The sequence below is a fragment of the Monodon monoceros genome, unplaced genomic scaffold (assembly GCF_005190385.1).
Source record: "Monodon monoceros isolate NGI ecotype Baffin Bay Population unplaced genomic scaffold, NGI_Narwhal_1 Super_Scaffold_6, whole genome shotgun sequence".
Taxonomy (NCBI): Eukaryota; Metazoa; Chordata; class Mammalia; order Artiodactyla; family Monodontidae; genus Monodon; species Monodon monoceros.
This window is the reverse complement of record NW_021703783.1, coordinates 89,957,264-89,980,428: the sequence shown is the minus strand read 5'-3', so window position 1 is coordinate 89,980,428 and position 23,165 is coordinate 89,957,264. Positions and strand designations below refer to the sequence as shown.

Sequence of the window (23,165 nt, the reverse complement as noted above, 5' to 3'; positions counted from 1 at the left end):
GGGCCTCTCACTGTTGTGGCCTCTCCCGCTGCGGAGCACAGGCTCCGGACGCGCAGGCTCAGCGGCCACGGCTCACGGGCCCAGCCGCTCCGCGGCATGTGGGATCTTCCCGGACCGGGGCACGAACCCGCGTCCCCTGCATCGGCAGGCGGACTCTCAACCACTGCGCCACCAGGGAAACCCTCTTTTTATTTTTTACTGAAGTGTAGTTGGTTTACATGTTGTGTTAATTTCTGCTGTGCAGCAAAGTGACTCAGTTATACACATACATACATTCTTTTTTATATTGTTTTCCATTATGGTTTATCCTGGGATATTGGATATAGTTCCCTGTGCTATACAGTAGGACTTTGTTGTTTATCCGTTCTGTATGTAATAGCTTTTGCATCTACTGACCCCAGACTCCCAGTCCATCCCTTCCCCTTCCCCCTCCCCCTTCCCCCTCCCCCTTGGCAACCACAAGTCTGTTTTCTACGTCTGTGGGTCTGTTTCTGTTTTGCAGATAGGTTCATTTGTACCATATTTTAGATTCCACATATAAGTGATATCACTTGATATTTTTCTATTTGTCTTGGATTTTTTCTTTATATGCATTTTTAAAAGTTTTAACTGAATTCATGAATTTGGGGGTGGGAAATACATGCACGTGGTATATATAAAAGTGTCTACAGCGAAAAATGGCCTTCCTGCCCCCTCCTTACCTGGCTTTCCTCCCTGGGAGAACCAGCATTCCCCATTTCTTGAGGAGCTTCCAGAACTATTCTAGGCTTAATAAATCTCGGCTATTATTCTCATCTCTGTGGTGCTTCTGTTTATTACCCTCTCCTGCAGCCAGAAAGCCTTGCTCTAGGGGAGAGAAGTGGGCTTATTGCGAGCCTACTACGCGTGGTCACCAGGTGAGGTGCTTTACGCTCTCCTGCTGTTTGGTTCTCCTGACACCCCTGCAGGAACTGTTACCCCTCATTCTACAGGTGTGGACATTGAAACACAGGGAAGCAGGTCACTCAGCTTCCAAGCAGCCTCAAATCGGGTCCTGCTTCCCGCTTGGAAGGGAGTCATCCTGATTCTCTCCCCAAGGTCTTCAATGCTGTTTTCTCACTTCTCTGCAGACAGAAACTTCTGCAGAGCTGTTCTTTCTACTCTCCCTCCTGCTCTCCCCATTCCCTTTTCTGAGAGAGACAGCAGCTCACAGGAAAACCCCCGGAGGCAGAGTTTAAAATCAGGAGACAGCGGAGCTGCTTCTTCTGACACTGGATGGAACTTCACGGGATCCCTGGGCCTGTGACACTGCACATAGATAGACATGCACCTTTCCAAAGAGGGGTCTGTCACTTTTCATCATTAAAAAAAAAAAAAAAAAGCCCTGAACTGATCCCTCCACCCCAAAAAGGAGGAAAAAGGGATTATAAACCATGACTTGAGAAGAAGAGGAAGGTTCTAGAAGGTTCAATAAGTAGCCATCAAATTGTTCGCAAAGCCTCCCAAAATAGTCGCCTCTGAATGCTAAACTGAGTAAGGGGCTTCCTGGAAGGCTGGGTGAAAAGGGAAGTCTCAGCAAGTCGGGGTGTCTTATCCCATGGCTGGGGTACACCTAAAGGGACATGCTTGTGTGAGGTCTGGGTGTTACTGTGTGTGACTGGAGGAAGGTGTCAGAGGCTTGAGGTGGCCTGTGAGATGGGGTGGGAGGGAAAAGAAGGGGCCTTGCCCCAAGGGCTCCTGTATGCAGCAAGGCATCTATCTGAGAGTGAGAGACAGCATGTGTGTGAGGGTGTACACTCACGCCTCCTGCTGCAATACGCAGGGTGCCCCCCCAACCCCCCCATTCCCTCACCGCCCCCAGCGGAGGAGGGAGATCTTTATCTGGCCCCTGGTGCTACAGGAGTTTCAGGCTTTCTAACCAGCCAGATCTCCCCCGCCTCCCCACCCCAGGCCTTGCCCCCTCCATCCTCTGCACAGGAAGTGGGCTGGCCTTGGGGTTTTAGTCTTTGGTGGCTGGCCCCATCAGCCGTCTAGTACCTGGGCCGAGGGAGCCGGAGCTGGGCCCTGGGGAGATGGCTACAGTCCCAGCAGTGGAGAGAAGCAGAGACAGCACGCCGCAGCCCCATGTCCCAGCTAGGTAAAGTCTCACCTTGCCCTTACCCTGCCCCTGCCCAGTCCCCAGGTACCCGGGGCTCCCTCCTGGCCCCTGCCACCAGCCAGGGGGCTGGAGGTGAAGGTCATGGGGATGACTTTCAGCTCTGACTCAGATCCTCCAGAAGTTTCTGCCTGAACTCCCATCTGCCAGCCCTTACCCGCAACCTTATCTTAGAATCCCCCAGTGACAAGGCAGGCCCTGCTCTCATGGCTCAGGCTTGAAGAAAAGCTGGTCCCTGGTCCTAGGCTTTCCCTCCCTCCCAGCTCTCCCCATGGGAGGCCGGGGGCTACTTTGGGATGAGGGGCTTCCCCAGGCCCTGTGCTGGGCCCCCCAACCCAGAGGGGTGGGGAAGGAGGTGGGAGTCCTGGGAGGGGCAAGGCCAGCTGAGACTCAGATGTGCTGGGTGCCCAGAGGCGGTGTGGGATGTGGGTGGGAGAGGTGCGGCCTACACCAGGGAGGTGCCCCTGTGTAAAGGATACCTTAGGAGGCTGTGGGGCGAGGGGAAAAGAGAGGGACGCCTCTGAGACCTGGCTATGAAGTGAGTGTGCTGCGAGGTTTCTGGGAGCCCTGGGCTGGAGGCCGGACCCCTGGGTTCAAGTTCAGCTTTGTCCCTTACTTGGCTGTGTGACCGGTCAGGACAGTAGGCTCTCCAGGTGCTTCTGGAGTGGATGGGACTCCATCTCTGGGGCTCCCTGCGGGTCAGGCTCTCCCTCCACTCCTGGGGGCCGAGACCTCCCACCCTTAACTGTGTTTGGAACACCTGAGAGGCGGAGCCATCCCCAAGGGTCCCCCTGCTTCCCCCACAGCCAGCATCCCACGCCCAGCTGGGGAGGCGCCCCCAGACTTAAACAGCAAGAGGGAGCCCTGTGGTGGGGGGTTTGGCCAGAGAGGATGAGGGGAGACGGGGTCCATCAAGGTCAGAGGTCAGGTAGGACGTGTCTCCGGCTACCGAGCTTGTGCTTCATGTCCTCCCCCAGCCGCCCTGTACCCTACATCCCATGATGTCAGCCCTGGCAGAGCCTCAGACTGCAACTGACTGAGTTCAAATCCCAGCTTTACCCCAAGAGGCTTAACAAGTACCTCAGTCTTCTCATCTGATAAAAGGAGTCATAATGGTACCTACTCATGGGGTTGCTGTGAACTTTAAATGAGTTAGTATCTGCAAGGTGCTAACGGCAGTGCCGGGCAGCGTGAGGGCCGAGTATTAGTCATTATCACCACTACCGTCATTATCACCGTCACCACCTTATCGTTACCATCACCATTACCACCGTCATCACCATTGTTGTCCTCTTCTTCTAACTTGACATCAGACGACCTGGGTTTGAGTCCCATCCCTTGGGCAGCTCTGAGCATTAGTCTTGGTGTCTGTCAAATAAGGATGACAACAGACACTCTCAGGGCTGCGCTGGGGGCCTAATGAGTCAGTAAGTGTGATCGGCTTTGCAGTCACGAAGGGCAGGGCACACGTGCGTGGGTGTGCGTGAGAATCCAGGACGGAAGGCACTGGGGACTCAGAGGTCCCACTTGCCCTCCCTGAGGCTGGGCCTCTTCCTTGCTCTGTGACCTTGAGCAGGTTCCTTAACCTACCTGAGACTCGGTTTCCTCCTCTGCAGGAGGGTCAGCCTTGGGGACTGCTAGAAGCCCTCCTCACCCTGCCCCCTGCATCCTCCTTGCGCTTTGCCCTCTTGGGGTTCACTGCTGCACCCTTTCGGCTATAGGTGGAGGGCAGCTCATTCTAGATGATGCTACTTCTGCCCAACTCGCTTTGGCTGGGGCTGTGGTTTGGCCCTGACCTTCCTGTGATCCTGCACACCTTTGCCTCCACCCTTCTCCTCTCACCCTGAGGCTCTGTGCCAGATCCTGTCCTGGTCCTGGCTGGCCCTACTGGCGAGGGTCCGGCCCCAGGTGACACCCTCCAGGGGATCCCCAGGGCCCTTGCCCAGGGCCATGATCGATGAGTAAGGGGCACAGGGATCTTGCTGGAGCCCCTTGCCTGGGATCTGTGCCCTACGGGGTCCCAACCCTGCGCCCTTTGCTATAGGGGGTTGGAGGGTCCAAAGAAAGAGGCAACCAGGTCCGCTCCGGGAGTGTTGCCCTGTGGGGATAGTGGGACGGGCAAGGAGGTGCCCCCGGGTACTTCTCTGGTTTCCTTTCCACACACAGGCCAGATGCCCACTGGTCGGCCATGCCCCTGCCGGTCCCTGACTCCCCAGGGTGTGGATGGATATTGTGGGCCTTACCTCTGGGGCCAGCGCCTGGGACACGGTCTGGGCAGGGCAGAACCATGTGAGGGAATGGACTTTGGGGTGGAGCACGGGGACGGAATCCCAGCTCTGCCTCTTCTGCGATGTGACCTTGGGCTGGTTAATGGCTTGGAGCCTTGGTCTCCTCATCTGTGTAAGGGGACGATGCACGCACCCACCCCCTGTTGCTGGGCAGATTAGATAAGCTGGTGTACGGGAAGCGCCTGGCACAGGGTGGGTGTTCAGCCCCTACCCGCCACCCCACTCCCTCCACGAGTATTGCTGTGAGGTATTGTTGTGAGGTAGTCAGCACACGTTTATTGGGCTCCAGGCAGTCTACCCTGGCTCAGATTCCACAGCTGCCTCTTATCTGCTGTGTGACCTTGGGTAATCTGCTTCACCGCTCTGTGCCTCAGTTTCTCATCTGAAAATGGGGATAATGAGTGTATCTCCAGTAGATGCTCTTATTGCCGCAATTAAAGAGTTTAAAATAGAGCCCAGCATAGAGTAACCTCTTGACAAATAGTTTTGGTGTGGTTAAGGGAGCAGCCGGGTAGAGAGGAGGTGGGTTCTAATTCCAGCTCTGAGCTGGCCTCCCTATGTGGACGTAAGCAAATCTTTCCTCTTTCTGGGCCTCAGTGTCCCCAACTTTTGAACAAGGGCTTGGGCCTGCTCTGAGAGTCCTTTCAGCAATGACAACATGGGTCCCAGAATCTCAAAAGGGAAGGAAAGAACATGTGTGGGATAGAGGGATCAACAGATACGAAGCCCCTGAGGCTGGCATGGTGCGGAGCAGAGGGGTGCACCTTGAGAGGACAGGGCCCAGCCGGTCTCTTGGGCAGGGGAGGACGTGGCTGGGTGCTCACTCGTGCCCTCTCCCCTGCTTCCTCCATCCAGGGCTCCCTTCCCCAGCTCGCACCCGTGGCTGTGATGGCGGCTCCTGCTCTGTCCTGGTGTCTGTGCCTCCTTGTCCTCTGGCCCCTGGCCATCCCTCGGGCATCTACATCGGTGAACGGTGAGGACCCTGGCATCTGGACTTCTGTGCTTTCCCTCAGGGAGGAGGCCAAGGCCCTTCTAGAACTTCTTCCAGGACACCTGCTTCTTGGTAGAAGCTCCATCCGCTGGGGCAGGAGGCGGGGGGGGAGGGGGGCAGTGGGGCCAGAGACCAGGTGTCCGCCTTCTCCCTCAGCCCTCCACCTGCCCGCACCGCACCCATGTGCCCCTCCAAGCCGCAGGAAGACACCGTCTTCTTGTCCCTGCCCTGTCTCGACCTGTCTGGGGGTCACTGCAGGCTATGGGGCTCAGTTTTGTCCTCTCTCAGATGGATTCACGAACCCCTTCTCTGCCTACCAGGATTGACTACTTCCTCACCTGGTAGGTACAGGAGCGGCGGGCGAACCCCAGAGGGCCATGGGCACCCTGCAGCCAGCCACGCACGCCTCATCTTACCAGCAGATCATTCCAAGCTCACGTGCTTCTACAACTCGAGAGCCAATATCTCCTGTGCCTGGAGCCGGGATGGGGGACTGCAGGTCACGACGTGCCACATCCATGCCCAGCCGGATAAAAGGTGTGTGTGGGGTTGACAGACAAATGTACAGAATCTCAGGGAGGTGAGATCTGATAGTCACTGACTTTTAGACTATTGAAATCCTAGCTCTCAGACCCCAAGAACTCTGCACTTTGAGAATCGTGGAATAATAGGACCCACAGACTCTTGGTGTCACAGAAGTCTGGAAGAACTTGGGGGTCGGATATTTAGACTCCTGGACCCTGAGTGGCAGTGGGGCGTGCAGCCCAGGCTGCAGTGGAGGGGCTGGGCATGAGCCAGACAAGGTAGTTTGGGGACATTGGGCTGCTCACCTGCTATGCCGAGGCTGGACTCAGTGTTAGAGGCGAAGCGGGCAGAAGGGGGATCCCCAAACTTTTTGAGTAACCTGGGATTTTGACAGATGCCTAGGGCAGCTGTGGGGACAGGGAACTGGGGAGTGGCTGGGGAAACTGGAGACTGGGAAGGAGGTGGTGAAGTGTCACCGTGATCCAAACACCCTGGTGGCAGCCAGCAGAGGTGGCTTTGGGGTTTGACCTTGGCTCCCAGGTGGATGGTGATTCCAAGGGGCTCTGAAGGCCCCATCAAGGATCATCTTCACCCTGAACCCGATGGGGAGACTTTGGAGGGCTTTAGGCAGGGAAGGCTGTGTGTCCTGAACTGGTTTGTTTCTAGATCACTTTAGCCGCTGTGAGGCCTGGCTGGGATGAAGAGGCAGGAAAAGACGCTCACGAAGGGAGGTGGGCACGTGGGGGTTGGCATAGAGCCCGGGCACAGACCAGCAACGCTGCATGGGGACTCTCCCAAGGGCCAGCTCTGGGAGGGGGGGTCCGTCTTTTTCTTCTAAGAGGGTTCTTTTGTCTTGAAAGGCAGTGGAACGAATCCTGTGAGCTGCTCCCAGTGAAGCCGGGATCCTGGGCATGTAACCTCATCCTAGGACCCCCAGATGTGAGTAGCCGTAGCTGAGGGGAGAGGCCAGGGGGCCGGTGGGTGCAGAGGGGCGTCCTTCCGGGGGAGGAGCTGGGGCCCAGCAAGCCCAGTGGCCAGGGCCTGCGACAGAGCAGGCTTCTGGGGCTGAGGAGGCGGAAGGAGGGAGGTGGCATCCAAGGAGAAGAGAGGCCTGACCTGGGGGTCGAGGGATCTGAGGTACGTGAGGCATCGGCCACTCTGCCTCTGCTCCTGCTGTGTCCCCCATGCTTTGTGGAGGCTGTGACACTCCTGTGTCCTTTATCAAGTGGGGAGAGCACCTACTAGTCATAATAACCTCCATATCCGACTCCTCCCGAGGTCTGGGCAAGTACAGGGCGGGGTGGGGTTAACAGTGTGGATTGCACAGCTGGACGGTCCGGGTTCCAGCCCTGGCTCCATCGTATACCAGCTGGGTGACGTTGAGCATCTTCTGAGTCCCAGGTACCCCTTCTCTAAAGGGGAATAATAACGATCCTTACCCTGTAGGGTTGTTCTGAGAATCAAGCGAATGCCACCCAGAACAGAACATGCACTTGACCCGATTGCCAGGGGATCCTTACGACTGTGCGTGGGTACCAGCACTGTCCCCTTCTTACCAATGAGGAAACTGAGGCTCAGAGAGGTGAGGTCCCTGCCCAAGTCACATAGCCAGGGAGAGACAGAGCTGGGATTGAACCCAGGTCTGTGAGACCCCCAGCCTGGGTCTTTCAACCTTGCACTAGGCTGCCTCTCAAAGAGCAGGAGACTGTGTGCATCAAATTATTGTCTGGCAAACCCTTCTTGGCAGCGGTGGGCACCAGGGATGCCCAGACCACATTTTCCAACCCTTATCAGGTTCTACACATTCTCCAGGAGCAGGAGGATGTGGAGATGAGCTCACATGACACAGTGTAGCTGATAAAGGGAGAGCCCCTCGAACCAGATTGCTGTGCCCGTCCCCTGCAGCTCTGCAGATGGTCTGGCTTCAGATCCTGGCCCCATCTAGCTGTGTGGCCTTAGGCAAGTCCCTCGACCTCTCTGTGCTTCAGTCTCCTCACCTGTAGGATGAGAATAGTAATTGTGCCCGCCTCGTTGGGTACTGAGAGAATTAAATGAGATAATATACGTGAGGGGCTTAGCAGAATGCCTGGCACGGAGTCAGTACTCAGCAGAATGTGTTATTGGCATCTTTGCAACAACGACAATTACATTAATAATAACACAGTAGGTCCCCTACATACGAACCTTCAAGCTGCAAACTTTCAAAGGTGCGTGTGTGCGTTTGCATGTCCAGTCGTGTAAGCTAGTTCACGTGTCTGGCGTCCATCGTCACGTGCGTGCATCCTCTACAAGTGGTTGTGCTTTTGTGTACTTCACTGGACAGTACTGTATAGAGTACGGTAGTACAGTATCTTTCTTTCAAGCCCGGGATGCCTGGTGGAAGCAAGTGTAAAAGCAGTGGTATGTAGCCGATTGTGTTAGTTGGGTACCTAGGCTAACTTCGTTGGACTTAACGAACAAATTGGACTTACGGACGTGCTCTCGGAACGGAACTCGTTCATATGTAGGGGACTTCCTGTAATAATGTGATGATACTATTATTATCTGGGAGCATCTGGCCCCCACAGCAGCTGGTAGACGGCTGGGGCAGGGTCCTCGGGGTGGAGACGAAGCAATTGTTCTCCGCTCCAGGAACTCTGATGATCAAGTTCAAGGTTTGCTCACAGTGGGCCCTGCGGCAGGTCAGAGGGGCTGTGCCCGGGGTCCTGGGCCTGGAAACACCATCCCGGACCCCGGAATGCAGATACTAACAGAGCCTGCACCAGACCCTCCTCCTTCAGGGCTGCAGAGCTGCCCTCCGCACAGGGAGGAGGCCGCCGTAAGCTGTTCACTTGGCCAGGGCTACAGTCTCTGTGGGGCTCTGGACGCAGAGGCCTGTGCTTGCATCCAGGCTCCCCTGCTGACCGGTTGCGTGATTTGGGGCAAGGTCCTTAACCAGTCCCAGCCTCAGGTTTCTTACCTGCAATGTGTGGATGGACAGCTGTGAGCTTCAACCAGAGAAGTGCCTAAGGTACCTGAACAGGGCCTGCCCACAGGAGATGCTCGGTTCCTGGCCATTTCCTTCCAGAAAAGTGAAGGTGCGGGGCTGGAGAGAGTTGCGGAGAGGAAGCTTTCACACTCAGAGCTATAATGCAAGGATAGGTCCGGACCTGCACCTTCTTGGGGGCTCATCCTGCTTGCACACCTCTTGTGACGGGGAACTCCCTCCCTCCCAAGGCAGCTCACTTCACTTGGATCAGGGATTGACAAATTACTATGGCCCATGGGCCAAAACCAGCCTGCTGCCTGTTTTTATAAATAAAATTTTATTGGCACACAGCCAAGCACATCTGCTCTCATGTTTTTTCACGGCTGTTTTCACACGACAACGGCAAATTTGAATAGTTGTGACAGAGACCACATGACCTGCAAAGTCAAAAATATTAACTAACTGACCCTTTTCAGAAAGCTTGCTGAGTCCTGCCTTAGGCGGAGGGGCTCAGGGAGGGGGTCCTGTTTGTCGCAGTCGCGGTCTCCCCTCCTGTCTTCCCCCGTCCTCAGCCCAGCAGCCTCCCCCTCCCCGCACCAGCTGCCGGCAGCTACATCCCTGGCCTCCTTCCCTTGCAGTCTCAGAAACTGACCATAGTTGACGTCATCAACTTGACCGTGATGTGCCGCGAAGGGGAGAGATGGAGGAGGATGATGACCCACAATTTCAAGCCCTTTGACAACAGTGAGAGAGGACTCCAGGGTGGGGCTGGGAGGGGGTTGGAGGGGTGGGCACCTCCCTCCCTGTCTCCCCCTCTGGGGTCACCCTGCTCCAGTCTCTCCCCATCAGCTTCCATGCCCACATCTGACCAACCCACTGCTCGCTGAACTTGGCATGAAGTCCCGGGCTGCTACCCTGGTGTTCAAGGCCACTTGGCCTGGCTTCCCTCTCCAGCACGCCTCCTCTCGTGGCCTATATTCCTGCCACACCAAAGCCCAGCTCCCCAGATTCAACTTGCCCATCCATGCCTCTGAGTCCTTGCACGCGCCGGCCCCACTGCTTGGAAGGCTCTTCCCACCCGGAAAATTCCCACTCACCCTTCAAGGCTCAGTGAAGAGCCACCTCCTCCAGGAGTCCTTCCCAGACTCCCCCACCTCTTTCAGGGTGTTTATGTCCTGGGTCTTTGCTGCCTGATTATGGGTCTGTCTCCCTCATTGGGCTGTGAACTCCCCTGAGGGAGTTGATGAACTCTGCCATCCCTGTGTTTCCATTCTGAATAGTCAACATCAGGCTCGATCTGGGCAGTGCTCTGGGAAGGTTTGTTGAACGACTGAGTGCTCTGCCCCACCCCCAGCTTTCACCCCCCCTCCCTTCCCGAACTTGGAGGTCATCTCTAGGGAAGAGACGGGGGCAGAGGGTGAGATCCAGGGTTCTACATGCAGCCCTGCCTTAATTGAGTGTAATCTGACTGGCAGACCATTTAACATGTCTGAGCCTCAGTTTCCTCATCTGTAAAGTGGGGATAACCAATTACCTGCTGCCAGTGGTTGCTGTAAGGAGTCTATAAGCCAAGACACAGAAACTACTTAGCACGTGCTCAGTAAACATTTGCTTATTATTATTTGTGTGGTTCTACAGAGTCTCAGAAGCATAAAAATTTAGAACAATCGAACTTCAGAATCATACAATCTTACAATCATATAAGGTTGATGAGATAGAATTAAATAAAATAAATGAGATGATCCAGGTAAAACTGTCTGATCAATTCTGAGTGCAGAGAAAGGCTGCCTTGATTCATTCATTCAGCAGGTATTTAATCAAGAGCCTACCATGTGCCAGGTAATGTTCCAGGCACCAAGGATACCCGAAAGAATCAAGTCGTTGCCACCAATGAGCTCAGAGTCTGGTGGGGGAGACAGAAAATGAATAAAGGACCAGAAGTAGATATTTAATACGTTGGGTGTTGATAAGTGCTAGGAAGAGAAGTGAAACAGGTGAGGGGCACAGAGAGTGGTGGGTGGTTGGGGAAGGCTTCTCTGAATATGTGCTAGTTGAGCAGGGACCTGCCAGTCTCTGGGGAAAGGGAACGCAGGGAGGGAGAAGCAGCATGTGCAAAGGTGGAGGTGGGAGCCCGGCACGGTTTCTCATCTCAGCATTAGCCTCCGGTGTCCCCCAAGCTTTTTCTCTCTCCTTTTTTCTCTTCCCGTCTCCAGTTCGTCTGATGCCCCCCCACTCCCTCCAAGTCGTCCACATAGAGACCCGCAGATGCAATATAACCTGGAATGTTTCCCAGTTCTCCCACTACATTCAAAGCAATGTGGAGTTTGAGGCCCGGACAAGGTCCCCGGGCCACAGCTGGGAGGTGAGTACCTAGATCCATCCCGACCTGCCCTGATTCCTTCCTGTCCTCGTCACCCTGTCCATTCTTCATCTCAGCAAAGCCACAGAAGCCCCTAAACAACCCCTGCCGCTCCTCTGTACTGCCTGCCCTGCTTCCCCCTCCCTCCGTGTGTCCCCTGACACCCCCGGGGTCCAGCTGGTGGTGGATTCCAGGCAAGACTTACAAAGCCAAGAGGCAGGCGACTGCCCTCTCTGGAGATTTCAGAGGCCCTGAGCAGCCACCCTTCCCTCTTTAAATCCAGTGTGGTCCAAGTCCACGGGAGTTGGGACTTCCTGACGGTCCAGTGGTTAAGACTACGCCCTTCCCTTGTAGGGGGCGTGGGTTCGATCCCTGGTCAGGGAAATAAGGTCCCACATGCCAAGGGGTGCTGCCAAAAACAAACAAACAAACAAACAAAAAACAAGTCCACAGGGGTTGGTTGCTTACTCATTCATTTATCCATTCCTTTATTCGCTCGCTCACTCACTCACTCACTCAACAAACATTCACTGAGTACCTACTACGTGCTAGATGCGGGGAGAGAGTGGAGGGCAGGCCTGATGAGCTGCCTGCTCTCAGGGAACTCACATGGGGGATGGGGGCAGACAGCTGGTGCCCAGAAACAGGAGACTATGGGATGTCGATACATACTATCATGAAAATTAAATGTGATAACACAGTTGAGAAGGGCTGGGCTAGGCTACTTCAGATTCAGGTGACCAGGGAAGGCCTTTCTGAGATCTGGGGCTCAAGCAGGAGCTGACCTTTTGAGGATCTGGGGAGGGTCTTCCAAGCAGAAGGAAGAGCCATTGCAAAGGCAAGACATGGCCTGTGTGTCTAGGGCACCGGAAGAAAAGCAAAAAGGGTGATGCAGAGGTGGGAGAAGTGTTTGGGAAATCCCTCTTTCTGGTTGAGTGGAGAATAGACTATAGCAGAGCACGGGGTGGGGGGGGGAGGGGAAGCAGGGCGACCTTGTATGGTGCCCAGAGGTGGTGGGAGCTCAGACCTGGAGGAGAAAGGAGTGGAGAGAAGGCGGAAGGGTGCAGAAATAGTTTCCAGAGGTGGAACCAGGCTCTGGACGTGGAACCAGCTGATTGGCAGATGGCTTTGGATGTGGGAGGCGTTTAGGATGACCCTGGAGTTTTGGGGCCCAGCAACTGGGTAGTCAGGCAGCCTTTCTGTAGGATGAGGGGACAGTGGAGGGCAGGTGGCTGGAGGGAAGAAAGGAAGGTGTTGTTCTGCTCGGCGTCTCGGCCAGCCCTGCCACAGGAGGTGAGGTGGGCAGTGGGGACCCCTCTGGTCTGACAGCCCTGTTTATGCCCCAGGACACCCCGCTGCTGACCCTCAGGCAGAACCAGCAATGGATCTCCCTGGAGACGCTGGCTCCAGACACGCTGTATGAGCTTCAGGTGCGGGCCAGGCCCCAGCTAGGCAACCACGAGGCCTGGAGCCCCTGGAGCCAGCCTCTGGTCTTCAGGACGAGGCCTGCAGGTACTGAAGGGGAGCTGGGGTGGGGATGCAGCTCTGGCGGGAGGCAGTGGCTGGTGCGGGAGGCTTGGGGTGTAGGTATAGAGCCCTTTGGCCATCATTAGCTCACTTGATGTGACCCACAGGGTGGGCAACATGGGCGTGTTTTACAGATGGGAACAGGGGATCAGTGAGGGGGTGGGACTTGCCATTGGCCTCGTGAGTTAGTGGGGAGGCGGGTGAGGCTCCTTCCACTCTCTCCACCCTGAAACTTCAAACTCTTGGTTTCTGCCGAGGTCAGGGGTGGGTTGTTTTCACCTGTTAGCCTGTTTCCTCATCTGTAAAGTGGGTACCATGGTACCGAGGCAGGGATGCTGTGACGAATCATGTCGGCCGTGATGCCCCATGTTGGCTGGGCACACAGCAGCTCTGCTGGACCAGCTGGGACCCTGTAAAGGCCTTGGGTCAGAGGTCGGCCTGTCCCTCAGCACCAGGTCATGGGTGGGGGATGCTGGATTGAGCCAGGGTGGGTGGCGGCACTTCTCTAACCCCTCCCCTTCTCCTCCCGCCCCCGCCCCGCCCGCGCGGCGGGCCCCCCCCCCCCCCCCCCCCCCCCCCCCCCCCCCCCCCCCCCCCCCCGCTCCGGCAGCAACCAGGAGGAAGACCGTGCCCCTTCCTTCGATGGGCCACATCGTGTTGGGCCTCTGCTGCACTTTTGGTTTCGTCTTCTTGGTTTACTTGCTGACCAGCTTTCGGTACAACGGGCTGTGGTAAGAGCGTTCCCTTCCCTGTCTTTCATCCTCCTGTGTGACACGACCCCCTCCCCGCCAGGTCAGGCTCTGGGCTGAGCCCCCTGCTCTCACTCTCCAGGGCCCCCTCTCCCCTCCCAAGAGCCCCCCCTGCCTAACACCTGGCATTTCCGCCAAAGATGGAAGCCCATGGAACCAGCCCGAGGGGAGTGGGGCAGGGAGAGCCCCATGGGAGCCCTGCCCAGAGCATCATGCCCAGGGCTTGAGTATGTGTGTGCGCACGTTCCAGCTGCCTGTGTGTTGGGGGCGGTCCTCATGCGTCTGGGCACTCATTTGTTTATTCCTTTATTTACTGAGTCCTTGCTCTGGGCTGGGTATGGTGCTGAGTGCTGGGAACGCAAGGGCAACCACAGGCACGTCGTCCCATCTTCATGCACCCACAATCCCATGGGGGAAGGCAGATACATCTTAATCATGCACGTTTATAACGACACACGTGATTAGGCTGGTGAAGGAAGGAAGGTACCATATGTACTGGAAGCAGACAACAGGGAAAGGAACCTCAGCTAAGGGGTGGCCAGGGGTTGGGGGGGTGCTTCCCTGAGGAAGTAATGATTCCACTGAAATCTGGAGGAGAAGTGAACCAGGCAGGGAAGGGTCGGGGAACACATCTCAGGAGGAGGAAATAGCTTGTGCAAAGATCCTGGGTGGGAACAAGGCAGGAGCATTCCAGGAACTGAAAATGCAGGGAGGTGGGTGTGGCCAGAGACCAGAAAGGAGTTTGGGACCCGAGCCTAGACCTCTGGGTGGCAGCCAGGTTTTCTGGGGTCTTGGGGCTGTGGCATACAACTTGAGGCAGATGCACACAGATACTGGGGCACTCAGCTTGGCAAGCAGAGCATGGGCTGGAATTCAGTCTCCATTCACCACTGCCCCCCCCACCCCCAAAAAATCCCCAGGTGCCCTTGGGCAGTGCACAGCTTGAACCACCGTCCATGGCAGCCTTGACTAGGTGGCCCGCCATCTGGCCTCTCTCCTACCTCCCTCCTCTTGGTTCACTCTGCTCCAGTCTTCTTTGTCCCCTACCGCTCTGGCTTGCGTGGTCCCCCACCCTCACATCCTTCTCTTGCATGGCAACCTGCCCTCTGTCTCCACATTACAATGAATGGTAAACTTGCACACTTGCTTCACTGTCTGGCCCCCCCATTAGAATGTCAGTTCCTTAAGAGCAGGGACCTTCTCTGTTGGCTATTCTTGTGTCCCCAGTGCCCAGCACAATACCCTCCCTTACTGGGCACACGATCAATACCGACAAAATAAATGAACAGCTGTGCGCCCTGCCCTCAGAGCTGCGGGGCTGATGGCAGGACACTGCGGTCCCCTTCCCTTCTCACCCTCCTTCCCTCCCTTCCTCTCCCCTGTCCAGGCTGAAGAAGGTTCTGAAGTGTCACATCCCAGACCCCTCGGAGTTCTTTTCCCAGCTGAGCTCCGAGCATGGAGGAGATTTCCAGGTAGGCGTCTGGAGGTGGAGGGTAGAGTAGGCAGGTGGCACGGGCTGGCCAGAGGGTGGGCGGGGGTGTGGAATGGGTGGGGAGGAGGTGCAGGAACAGCGGGTTTTTGCCTTTTTTGGAAGAAGAAATGTAAAGTGAGCTGCCTCGCGTGTGGGCACGGGCCCCTCTCTCCAGTGTTCTCAGGCTGAATGGCAGCTCCCGTCTGAGCCATACTGCCTGGGCTCTAACCCTGGCTCCACCACTTCCTGGCTGTGTGGCCTTGGGCAAGTTCTAGAACCTCTCGGTGTCTCAGTTTCCTCACCTGTAAACTGATGGGTGGTGGGGGGATAATGTTACTATGTGTATGGCCCCAAGGACATTGCCTGGCACACAGCAAGTGCTCACGAAGCTCTAGCCAGAATGACTGGCACCAGGTTGCTGATGGAGCAGGATTTGCCAGGTGCAAGTTCTCTCCACCCCGCTCCCTGTGCAGACCTGCTCTGTGGGGCTAGTGCTCTCCCTGCTCTTGCAGAAACTCCCTGGCCAGGCTCCGTGACTTATCACAGACGTTAGCAAGGCCTCTAGGTATTTCTAGTTACAAAACACAGATTCATTTTAAAAGTGCACGCCCACATGTCAGAACACTCAGCGCCATTTAAAGTTTAGTCGTCTCCCCTCCCTCAGCCCACACGTGCTTCAGGAAGGAAGTTTCAAGGGGGTAGGGGGATGTGGTGGGCTGCTTCTACCACCCCACCCCCACTCTAGGCTCCCTGGATTGGTGTTGGTGGAGGAGGAGTGAGGTGGGGGCGGAGAGAAGCCAGGAGGAAAGTTGAGGGGCTGGAAAGCCATGCTGGACCAGAGCTGTCAGGAGCCGACTTTGGTGTTCTCTATCAGGGCTGGTCAGAGCCCCTTCTGGAATTCTTCGGAAAACTCCCATGACTGGGGGTAGCTTACCTACAGCACTCTTGATATGGGGGAATGTATCTCCTTAAAATTCCTCCTTCAGCCCTAAATGTAGTGAGCTCCCCATCAACAGAGGTATTCAAGTCATCTGGCTGGAGGCAGGACTAGACGCATCCTCAGACCTCTTCTGCCTTGAAGTCCTTCTCATTCTGTGGGCTTAGGACATTTTGTGGTGGGACTGGGGTCCTTTCTTGAGAGTTGCAAGCCATTTCATCTTCCCACGAGGTCATCCCCAGGTCTAGATGCCTGGCCCAGGCCTGCTGTGTGGAGGGGGTATCCCGAGGAGGCCCTGGGGGTGCATGACGTGACTGGGGGCTGGCCAAGAGGGACCCCACCCCCTCCTTTGCATGTGGGTGACAGGCCAGCTGCTGTCTCTCTCTGCCCCAGAACCCCTGGCTCCGCGACCGCAAGGCCCACTGCCCTGCCTGTGGGACCTGCGAGGGCGTGTGCCAGTGTATGTGAAGGGGGATGAGTTTCTTCCTGTGCCCCCCGCCCACCTGCGCTTCAGGGCATTGTGGTGGAGGCCTAGGCCCAGGAAGTGCCTGACCACACACACCTCTGAGGGCGGCCCGGCGAGGCCCAGCACATCAATGCCGGCCCCAGGCCTGCCCGCTTCTTCTGGCCACTGCTCAGCACTGCTGCCTGGCCCTGCCTCCGCGGCTTCTCCTAGCGTTGGAGCCACACCTGACCTGGCTCTTGCCCTGCCTCCCTAGCCTGCTATTCCTCTTTGCCATCCTTAGTTTGTCCTCGCTGTCCCTCTCTCTCGGCCTTTTCTCTGTAACATAAACTCCTGGTTTGGGGGAGGGGGGTAGATTTTGTCGAGTGGCTCAGCCCCGGGAACTCACTCCGGGGATGGAGAAGCAGGATGTTTCTCTTCTGGTCCATTAATTCATCTGCAGAACATCAACTGGGCCCCTAGGCCCTGTGCTGGGCACAAGAGTGCAGGGGGCCTGGTCCCATCAGGCCTGGTCCCTGTGCTGGGGGGACCACAGTCCAGCTGCAGAGGGCTCCCAGGACAGAAGGCTGTTGGGGGTTCTCAAGTGCACCCTCTTGAGGCCCCATCACCCTGCCCTGAGGGGTGAACACTCCCCTACACTTCTGCTGGGTAGTCTGCGTTTTACCTGTGCCAGGTGTTTCCACCTTCATTGTCTTCTTTGACATCTCTCTGCTGGCTCATAGTGAGGAAGTCAGGAAAGGGGCAGCTAAATGTTGTGGAATTGAGGCTCAGAGAGGTGCAGTGACCTGCCCAGGGTCACACAGCTAGAGAGTGCCAGCGCCAGGGCTGGAAGCCGGGTCTCCCTGTTCCTTGCCAGGCCTCTGTGGACTCCAGAGCAACTGAGAAGTGCTCTGATGGGTGCTTTCCTCTCTGTGGATGGAGGGCGGTGGGGGGTGGAGGGCTGCAGGGCACCAGGAGGGAGTGGTCAACTGGGGGACAATTAGCTCCCCACTGGAGATGGTTCCATGGCAGTGTGAGTGGGGAACCTGGGACCCAGCTCTTCCACCTGCTGGCTGTGTGATCAGGGCCAGGGCACAGGCCCTCTCTGGGCATCTGTATGGCGACCGTGATGTGCTTTCGGGACCCTTTCTGCCTCAGCAGTGGTTGGTTGGTTTACACACTCACACTGGTCCCCACCAGACACTCTGAGGATTCTACCCATTGCTATGTTCCCGGGACCAAGAGCGGCACCAGTCTCACAGGAGCTGCTCGATAAACAGTCACACGTTGAACCAAGACATCCCCTGGGCACCTGCAGAGAGCCAGGAAGGCCTGTGCTGGGGCTGGGAAACAGCCACACCCCCTGGGCTGGTGCAGAGGGTTCCCCAAACCAGTGGGCAGGGTTTGTGTGTGTGTGTTTGTGTTTGGGAGGTGGGGGCTACAGTCAAGGAGGGCTTCCCGGAGGGGGCAGCCCTGAGCAGACTGCTGAAGGAGGATGAGATACGGGATGTTGCTGAGTCTGGAAGAGGTGGCCACTCACCCTCCCTCTGCTCTTTCTCCTTGCAGAAGTGGCTCTCCTCTCCCTTCCCCTCGTCCTCCTTCAGCCCCAGCGGCCCAGTGCCCGAGATCTCCCCACTGGAGGTGCTGGACAGGGACGCCAAGGCCACGCAGCTGCTCCTTCTGCAGCAGCAGGACAAGGGCTCATCATCCTCAACCGAGACCAGCGGCCACTCGGTGACCAGCTGCTTCACCAACCAGGGCTATTTCTTCTTCCACCTCCCAGACGCGCTGGAGATCGAGGCCTGCCAGGTGTACTTCGCCTATGACCCCTTCATGGAGGAGCCCGATGAGGGTGGGCCCAGGGTGCCAGAGGGGGCTCTCCTCCCACCCCTGCCACCTCCGCCAGGGGAGGAAGACGCCTACTGCACCTTCCCCTCTGGGGACGACCTGCTGCTCTTCTCCCCCAGTCTCCTCGGTGGCCCAGGCCCCCCGAACACTGCCCTGGGGGGCATTGGGGCTGGTGAAGAGAGGCTGCCCCCCACCCCGCAGGAGGGAGTCCCTGGAGACTGGGCCCCCCAGCCCCTGGCGCCTCCCACCCCCGAAGCCCCTGACCCGGTGGATTTGCAGTCACCCCCGGAGCATGCGCTGGGAGAAGCAGGAGAGGAGGTGCCTGTCCCCAGCCCGAGGGAGGGGGCCGGCTTCCCCTGGGCCAGCTCTCCTGGGCAAGGCCAGGTCCGGGCCCCCACCTCCTGCCTGACCCTGAACACCGATGCCTACCTGTCCCTCCAAGAGCTCCAGGATCAGGACCCGGCTCACACAGTGTAGACAGACGGCCAGGGCTGGGAGACAGGTGGCCTTCCGCTGTTGCACCAGGCCCAGCTGAGGACTCTCTGTCTGTGAGGCTTGTCCACTGTTGACACTTGGTGTCCGGCTGCCCCCGGTCATCTCTGGCCAGAGGGCCCTCACCCAGCCCTGCACCCTCGGCTGTTCACTTCCACTCCTCATTTGCTGCTCCCCGGTCCTACGGCCCAAGCCAAGAACTTCGGGGGAGGGGCACTTTGACTCCACACTCCCGCATCAGTCGTGGAGTCCTGCGGGTTTTGCCTCTGAAGCGTCCCTCCTCTCCAGCCCGGCAGCTCCTCTTCAGGGAGAATTTGGGGTTCTCCACGGGCCTTCACCCTGCGCTCCTCACAGGGCTTCCTGCCCCAGTCACACCCCCTCGCACCCACCCACCGCAGGACAACCAGAGTGCTCTTTCCAGAACACAAAGAGGGCTGTGCTGCTCCGGGTTTAAAACCCTGCCGTGGCTCCCCACTGCCCTCAGCACCACTTCTCGGCCCTCCCCTTGCCTCTCCAGCATCGTGTTGGGACATTCCCTTCTGGTAGCCTCCCAAGGGTCCTACTGAGCCACTTGGAGCTCCCCCATTCCCTCACACCTTTACACATGCTCTTCCCTGTGCCTGGGGTGCCCTTGCCTCCCTCATCTAGGTGACAAGCTCCCTTTAGCCTTCAAGTGTCAGTTCTGCTTCCCTGGGAGGGAAACACCACCTCCTTCAATGCGTGCAAACTTTGAGATTCGGTGCTGGAGGGACAGACTCTCAGGGTCACAGGGTGGCTGAAGAAAGTGGCCCTGTCACTTCCCATTTGGGATCTCTTGTGACCTTTGAATGCTTGGCTGCAGCATCCTTAACGCTGTGGCCCAAGTATGGACACAAATGCCCCGGCAAAGCGGACACCGGCTGGATCTTTCCACAATGGCTTCGCGTAGCCTGCTGCTGGAAAGTCAACCCCTCCTAGTGGCAGGTCCTGATGCCGTCACAGGGAGCCCTCCCTTGGGCCCCTCCCGCTCCAGCCTCCACTGGTCTTTTCTGCAGCTCAGGGGCTGGCACGCCGCCTCCAGATGGCAGCTCCACTCACTACGCTTGGCACAGTGCACTTGGCACTCCATCATATTCCCTGGGTGAACTGATGAACTATCTGGCATCATCTTGCCTGGGCTCCCTGCGCCCAGCTGCCTTCATGCAGGGGGTACCATCCACCTCACAGGAGCACCCCTGGCGCCTTGACATTTCTGAGGTCAAGATTTGGAGAGGCGGCGATCCAGGCCCATTAGATTCCAGCATGCCCGCTTCAGTGAGAGGCTCATCCCCTCACGTGGCAGTCGCCCCCGCCACACACAGCTAACCCCTTCCTTCTCGGTGCTCCCCACCACCCGTCCAGTTCTCTTCCCTCTGTCCCTGGCACTGATCACACCTGTGATGCCTATCACAACCTCCCTTCTTGACTAGAGTTCTTCGGAAGGCAGGGACCCCAGCAGGTCCCAGCTAACCCCAAGGTGTGAAAACACAGTGCCTGCATTTATAGGCCATGCTTGCAGCTGATTGGGCACCTGACACAAGCCCACCCATAGGTTCATCAGCAGCCTATGGGATGACTTAGAACAGAAGCTGTGTCCAATCAGGGAGGCCGGGCCTGAACTGGCCAATCAGGTTTCTCTCAGTCTTGGGCGTTTGAATACAGGGCAGGAGGGTGGCCCCAAGGAGCAGGTCCATGTGGAAAAGAGCCCCAAAAGGCTAGAGAGGAGTTAGCAGAGGGGCCTGGGCTCCTATTACTAATACTGCTGCTCCCCAGGGGGTTACTGCATTTCACTCAGGATTCCTGTTTCTTCTATGCCCAAAATAAACTCCCTTTTCCTGAGGTTGTCTGAGTCTTGGATCCTTACCATGGAATAGCTTAATAACCGGGCCATCGCACTTCCCACCTCCTGCCATATGGTGCTGTGTGTTCTGGGCCGTAAGTCTCCTCAGTCCTGAGGAGAGCATCAGACCCAAGCTCAGTGCCCACAGCTTTGCTGTGTGTCCTCGGGCAAACCAGGAAATCTCTCTGCAAATGAATTTCCACTTTGCAGAATTCTTGGGAGGGTTACATTTCTCAGGCTTTGGTCCTGTGTGTGTGTGTATATATATATATATATATATATATTTTTTTTTTTTAATGATCTGTGTGTACCATCTTTGTTATTGTTTACTTAATATTTTTCTTTAAATCAATTCACTTTTTGTTTAATACCTTTATTTAAAGAAAAAATTTTATATTGGTTCTGTAAATGGGAAAACTGATATTCACTATAAATAAAAGGTAATGGTACAACGTAAGTACAATAAAACAAAATGTTTCAATTTATTGCCTGCTGGAAATCTGCTCCCTTAGTTTAAAGGGGAGATAAGCAAGTGTTGGGAAGCTGATGAAGACATGCCAGAACCAGAGACTTCTTCCTTGAGAAAATGCAGAAGGATTTGTAAGGGAAATATCTTTTTCACTAAAAGGAGTCAGATTTACCTTATTCGGTGTCCAGGCACCATCTGATATGGTCTCATGGGAAAATATTGCTCTTGATTTTACATCTATCTATCTCAAGTATCCTTGACTCTGAAAAGTTGGACCAGATCATGAATAGCATTCATATCTGGCATTCATAAGGCTGCACTCATGGCAGACATTGCTAATCAATTGCAGTGGTGCCTGGCAGACATTGCTAATTGACCATACTCCTCCTTTCTCTGGAGCTTGGATGCAGCCTTAGATTCTGTAGACAGGCCGGATTGATCATAGCTGGTACCTGGTGACATGTCTAGGCCAGATAATCCCTCAGGTTCCTTCCACAACAGAAACTATCGTTCCTGGGCTTCTCTGGTGGTGCAGTGGTTGAGAGTCCGCCTGCCAATGCAGGGGACACGGGTTCGAGCCCTGGTCTGGGAAGATTCCCACATGCCGCGGAGCAACTAGGCCTGTGTGCCACAACTACTGAGCCTGTGCGTCTGGAGCCTGTGCTCCGCAACAAGAGAGGCTGCGACAGTGAGAGGCCCACGCACCGCGATGAAGAGTGACCCCTGCTCGCCGCAACTAGAGAAAGACCTCGCACAGAAACGACGACCCAACACAGCCAAAAATAATAAATAAATAAATAAGATAAGAAACTATTGTTCCTGACTCCGATTTTCTAGGCAGGGAAAATTGAGGCTGTTATGGTGGGGACTGGAAAGTTGAGAGGGCCCTATGAGCAAGTACACCCAGGGAACCCAGCTGTCCTTACTATGTCTGATGGGAGACCTGAGCTGGTAGTGCGTGGCATAAGGGACCGCCTTACACCAAGTGGAGATGGACTGATGGGCTAGAAGCCACAGTGTGAATGTCCAGTGTGGATTAGAGTATAGGTCTTGGGAGATGGAGCAAGGAGGGAGCAGCTGGCAGGGGTGGAAGGAATGAAGGAGAGACAGCCTTGCCTGGGTCAGATTCCAGGAGAGAGGAGTGGCACCAGCTGGGGACCAGGCAGCCTAGGGCCTTGGAGAGCTGTCAGATGCAGAGCAGGAAGCAGGAGGCAGCCAGGGCAGATTGGCGTATAAAAGAAAAGGGAGGAGAGGTGGGAGGGCCTTCCAGCCCCTCAGGTCTCCAATTTCTTGAGCTGTATTTGTTCCTTCACTTCCTCAATCCCCCACTGTCTCTGCTCTCCCCCTGCCTCTCAATTCCCACTCTAAGCAGCTTTCAATGTCTGCAGTTACCAAGCAAGTTACGGCGAACCAGTGCATAGCTAGGGTGAATAACTTACCAGTGTCCTCCTAATTACTGGGGACAACGAGGACAATTTCAAAAATCATCAAGAAGCACATTTTAAAAGTGGGAAGAAGGCTAATATTTATGTTGCAGACACGGGGCCAGACGCTTTTCAAGCATCCTTTCATCACCTGACAGGGACCTTGTGAGGCAGGTGTTATGCTCCCCATTTTGCAGATTAGGAAACTGAGGCTCAGGGAAGTTAAGAAATGCAGCTGATTGTTGGCGGATCCAGGATTCAAGATATGGTCACATCTGGCCATGCCACACCCTTGCCTAAATCCCCAGGGAAACCCCCAGTGACTCCCTAAACCCTCAGGACCCTGGCTGACGTCCTTAATGTAATAGTCAATGCCGCGGGGACCTCAGGCAGGTCTCATGTGCTTTCATGCCTCAGTCGCTCCATCAGTGAATGGGGTAGTCAGACTGGGTGATTTCTAAGTGCTCTCCTAGCCCCGATAGTCTGTGGTTTCAGGTGCCACACGGAATGTGGCTTGTGGCTGGGACTACATATATTTCTCTTCAAGAGTGGGAGGCTGGGCCTGCGGGGGGTGGGCATGAGAGCAGGGACCGCAACTGACTCATTTGCTTTGGCACATGCTGGTCCCTGGGTTTGAAACAGTCCCGCCATCCAAACAATCCACTCCCGGACTCCTACACATC

The 23,165-nt window shown here is 56.0% G+C and overlaps 1 protein-coding gene across 5 annotated transcripts; it reads left to right on the top strand.

Annotated features, from left to right (window-relative positions):
• Positions 1-2,019: 2,019 nt before the first annotated feature.
• Positions 2,020-20,996, top strand: IL2RB (interleukin 2 receptor subunit beta). Of its 5 annotated transcripts, XM_029206117.1 has the most exons (11): positions 2,020-2,116; positions 5,278-5,395; positions 5,734-5,754; positions 5,836-5,950; positions 6,799-6,877; positions 9,545-9,650; positions 11,120-11,268; positions 12,612-12,777; positions 13,403-13,523; positions 14,929-15,013; positions 17,958-18,716. In XM_029206117.1, exons 2-11 carry the CDS (start codon positions 5,311-5,313, stop codon positions 18,714-18,716), a joined length of 1,686 nt encoding a protein of 561 aa, XP_029061950.1. In that variant the 5' UTR covers positions 2,020-2,116; positions 5,278-5,310. The 5 variants fall into 5 exon arrangements, with proteins under 5 accessions (XP_029061950.1, XP_029061949.1, XP_029061948.1 ...); XM_029206116.1 differs by having other exon boundaries at positions 5,734-5,950; XM_029206115.1 differs by lacking the exon at positions 5,734-5,754 and having other exon boundaries at positions 2,026-2,116; positions 5,759-5,950; positions 17,958-20,996.
• The last annotated feature ends 2,169 nt before the right edge of the window (positions 20,997-23,165 follow it).

Bases quoted from the DNA above. Each gene is read 5' to 3' on its own strand.
- IL2RB (XM_029206115.1), top strand. The intron at 6,878-9,544 runs GTGAGTAGCCGT...CTTCCCTTGCAG, and splicing joins TCATCCTAGGACCCCCAGAT to TCTCAGAAACTGACCATAGT. The intron at 9,651-11,119 runs GTGAGAGAGGAC...TCCCGTCTCCAG, and splicing joins TTTCAAGCCCTTTGACAACA to TTCGTCTGATGCCCCCCCAC.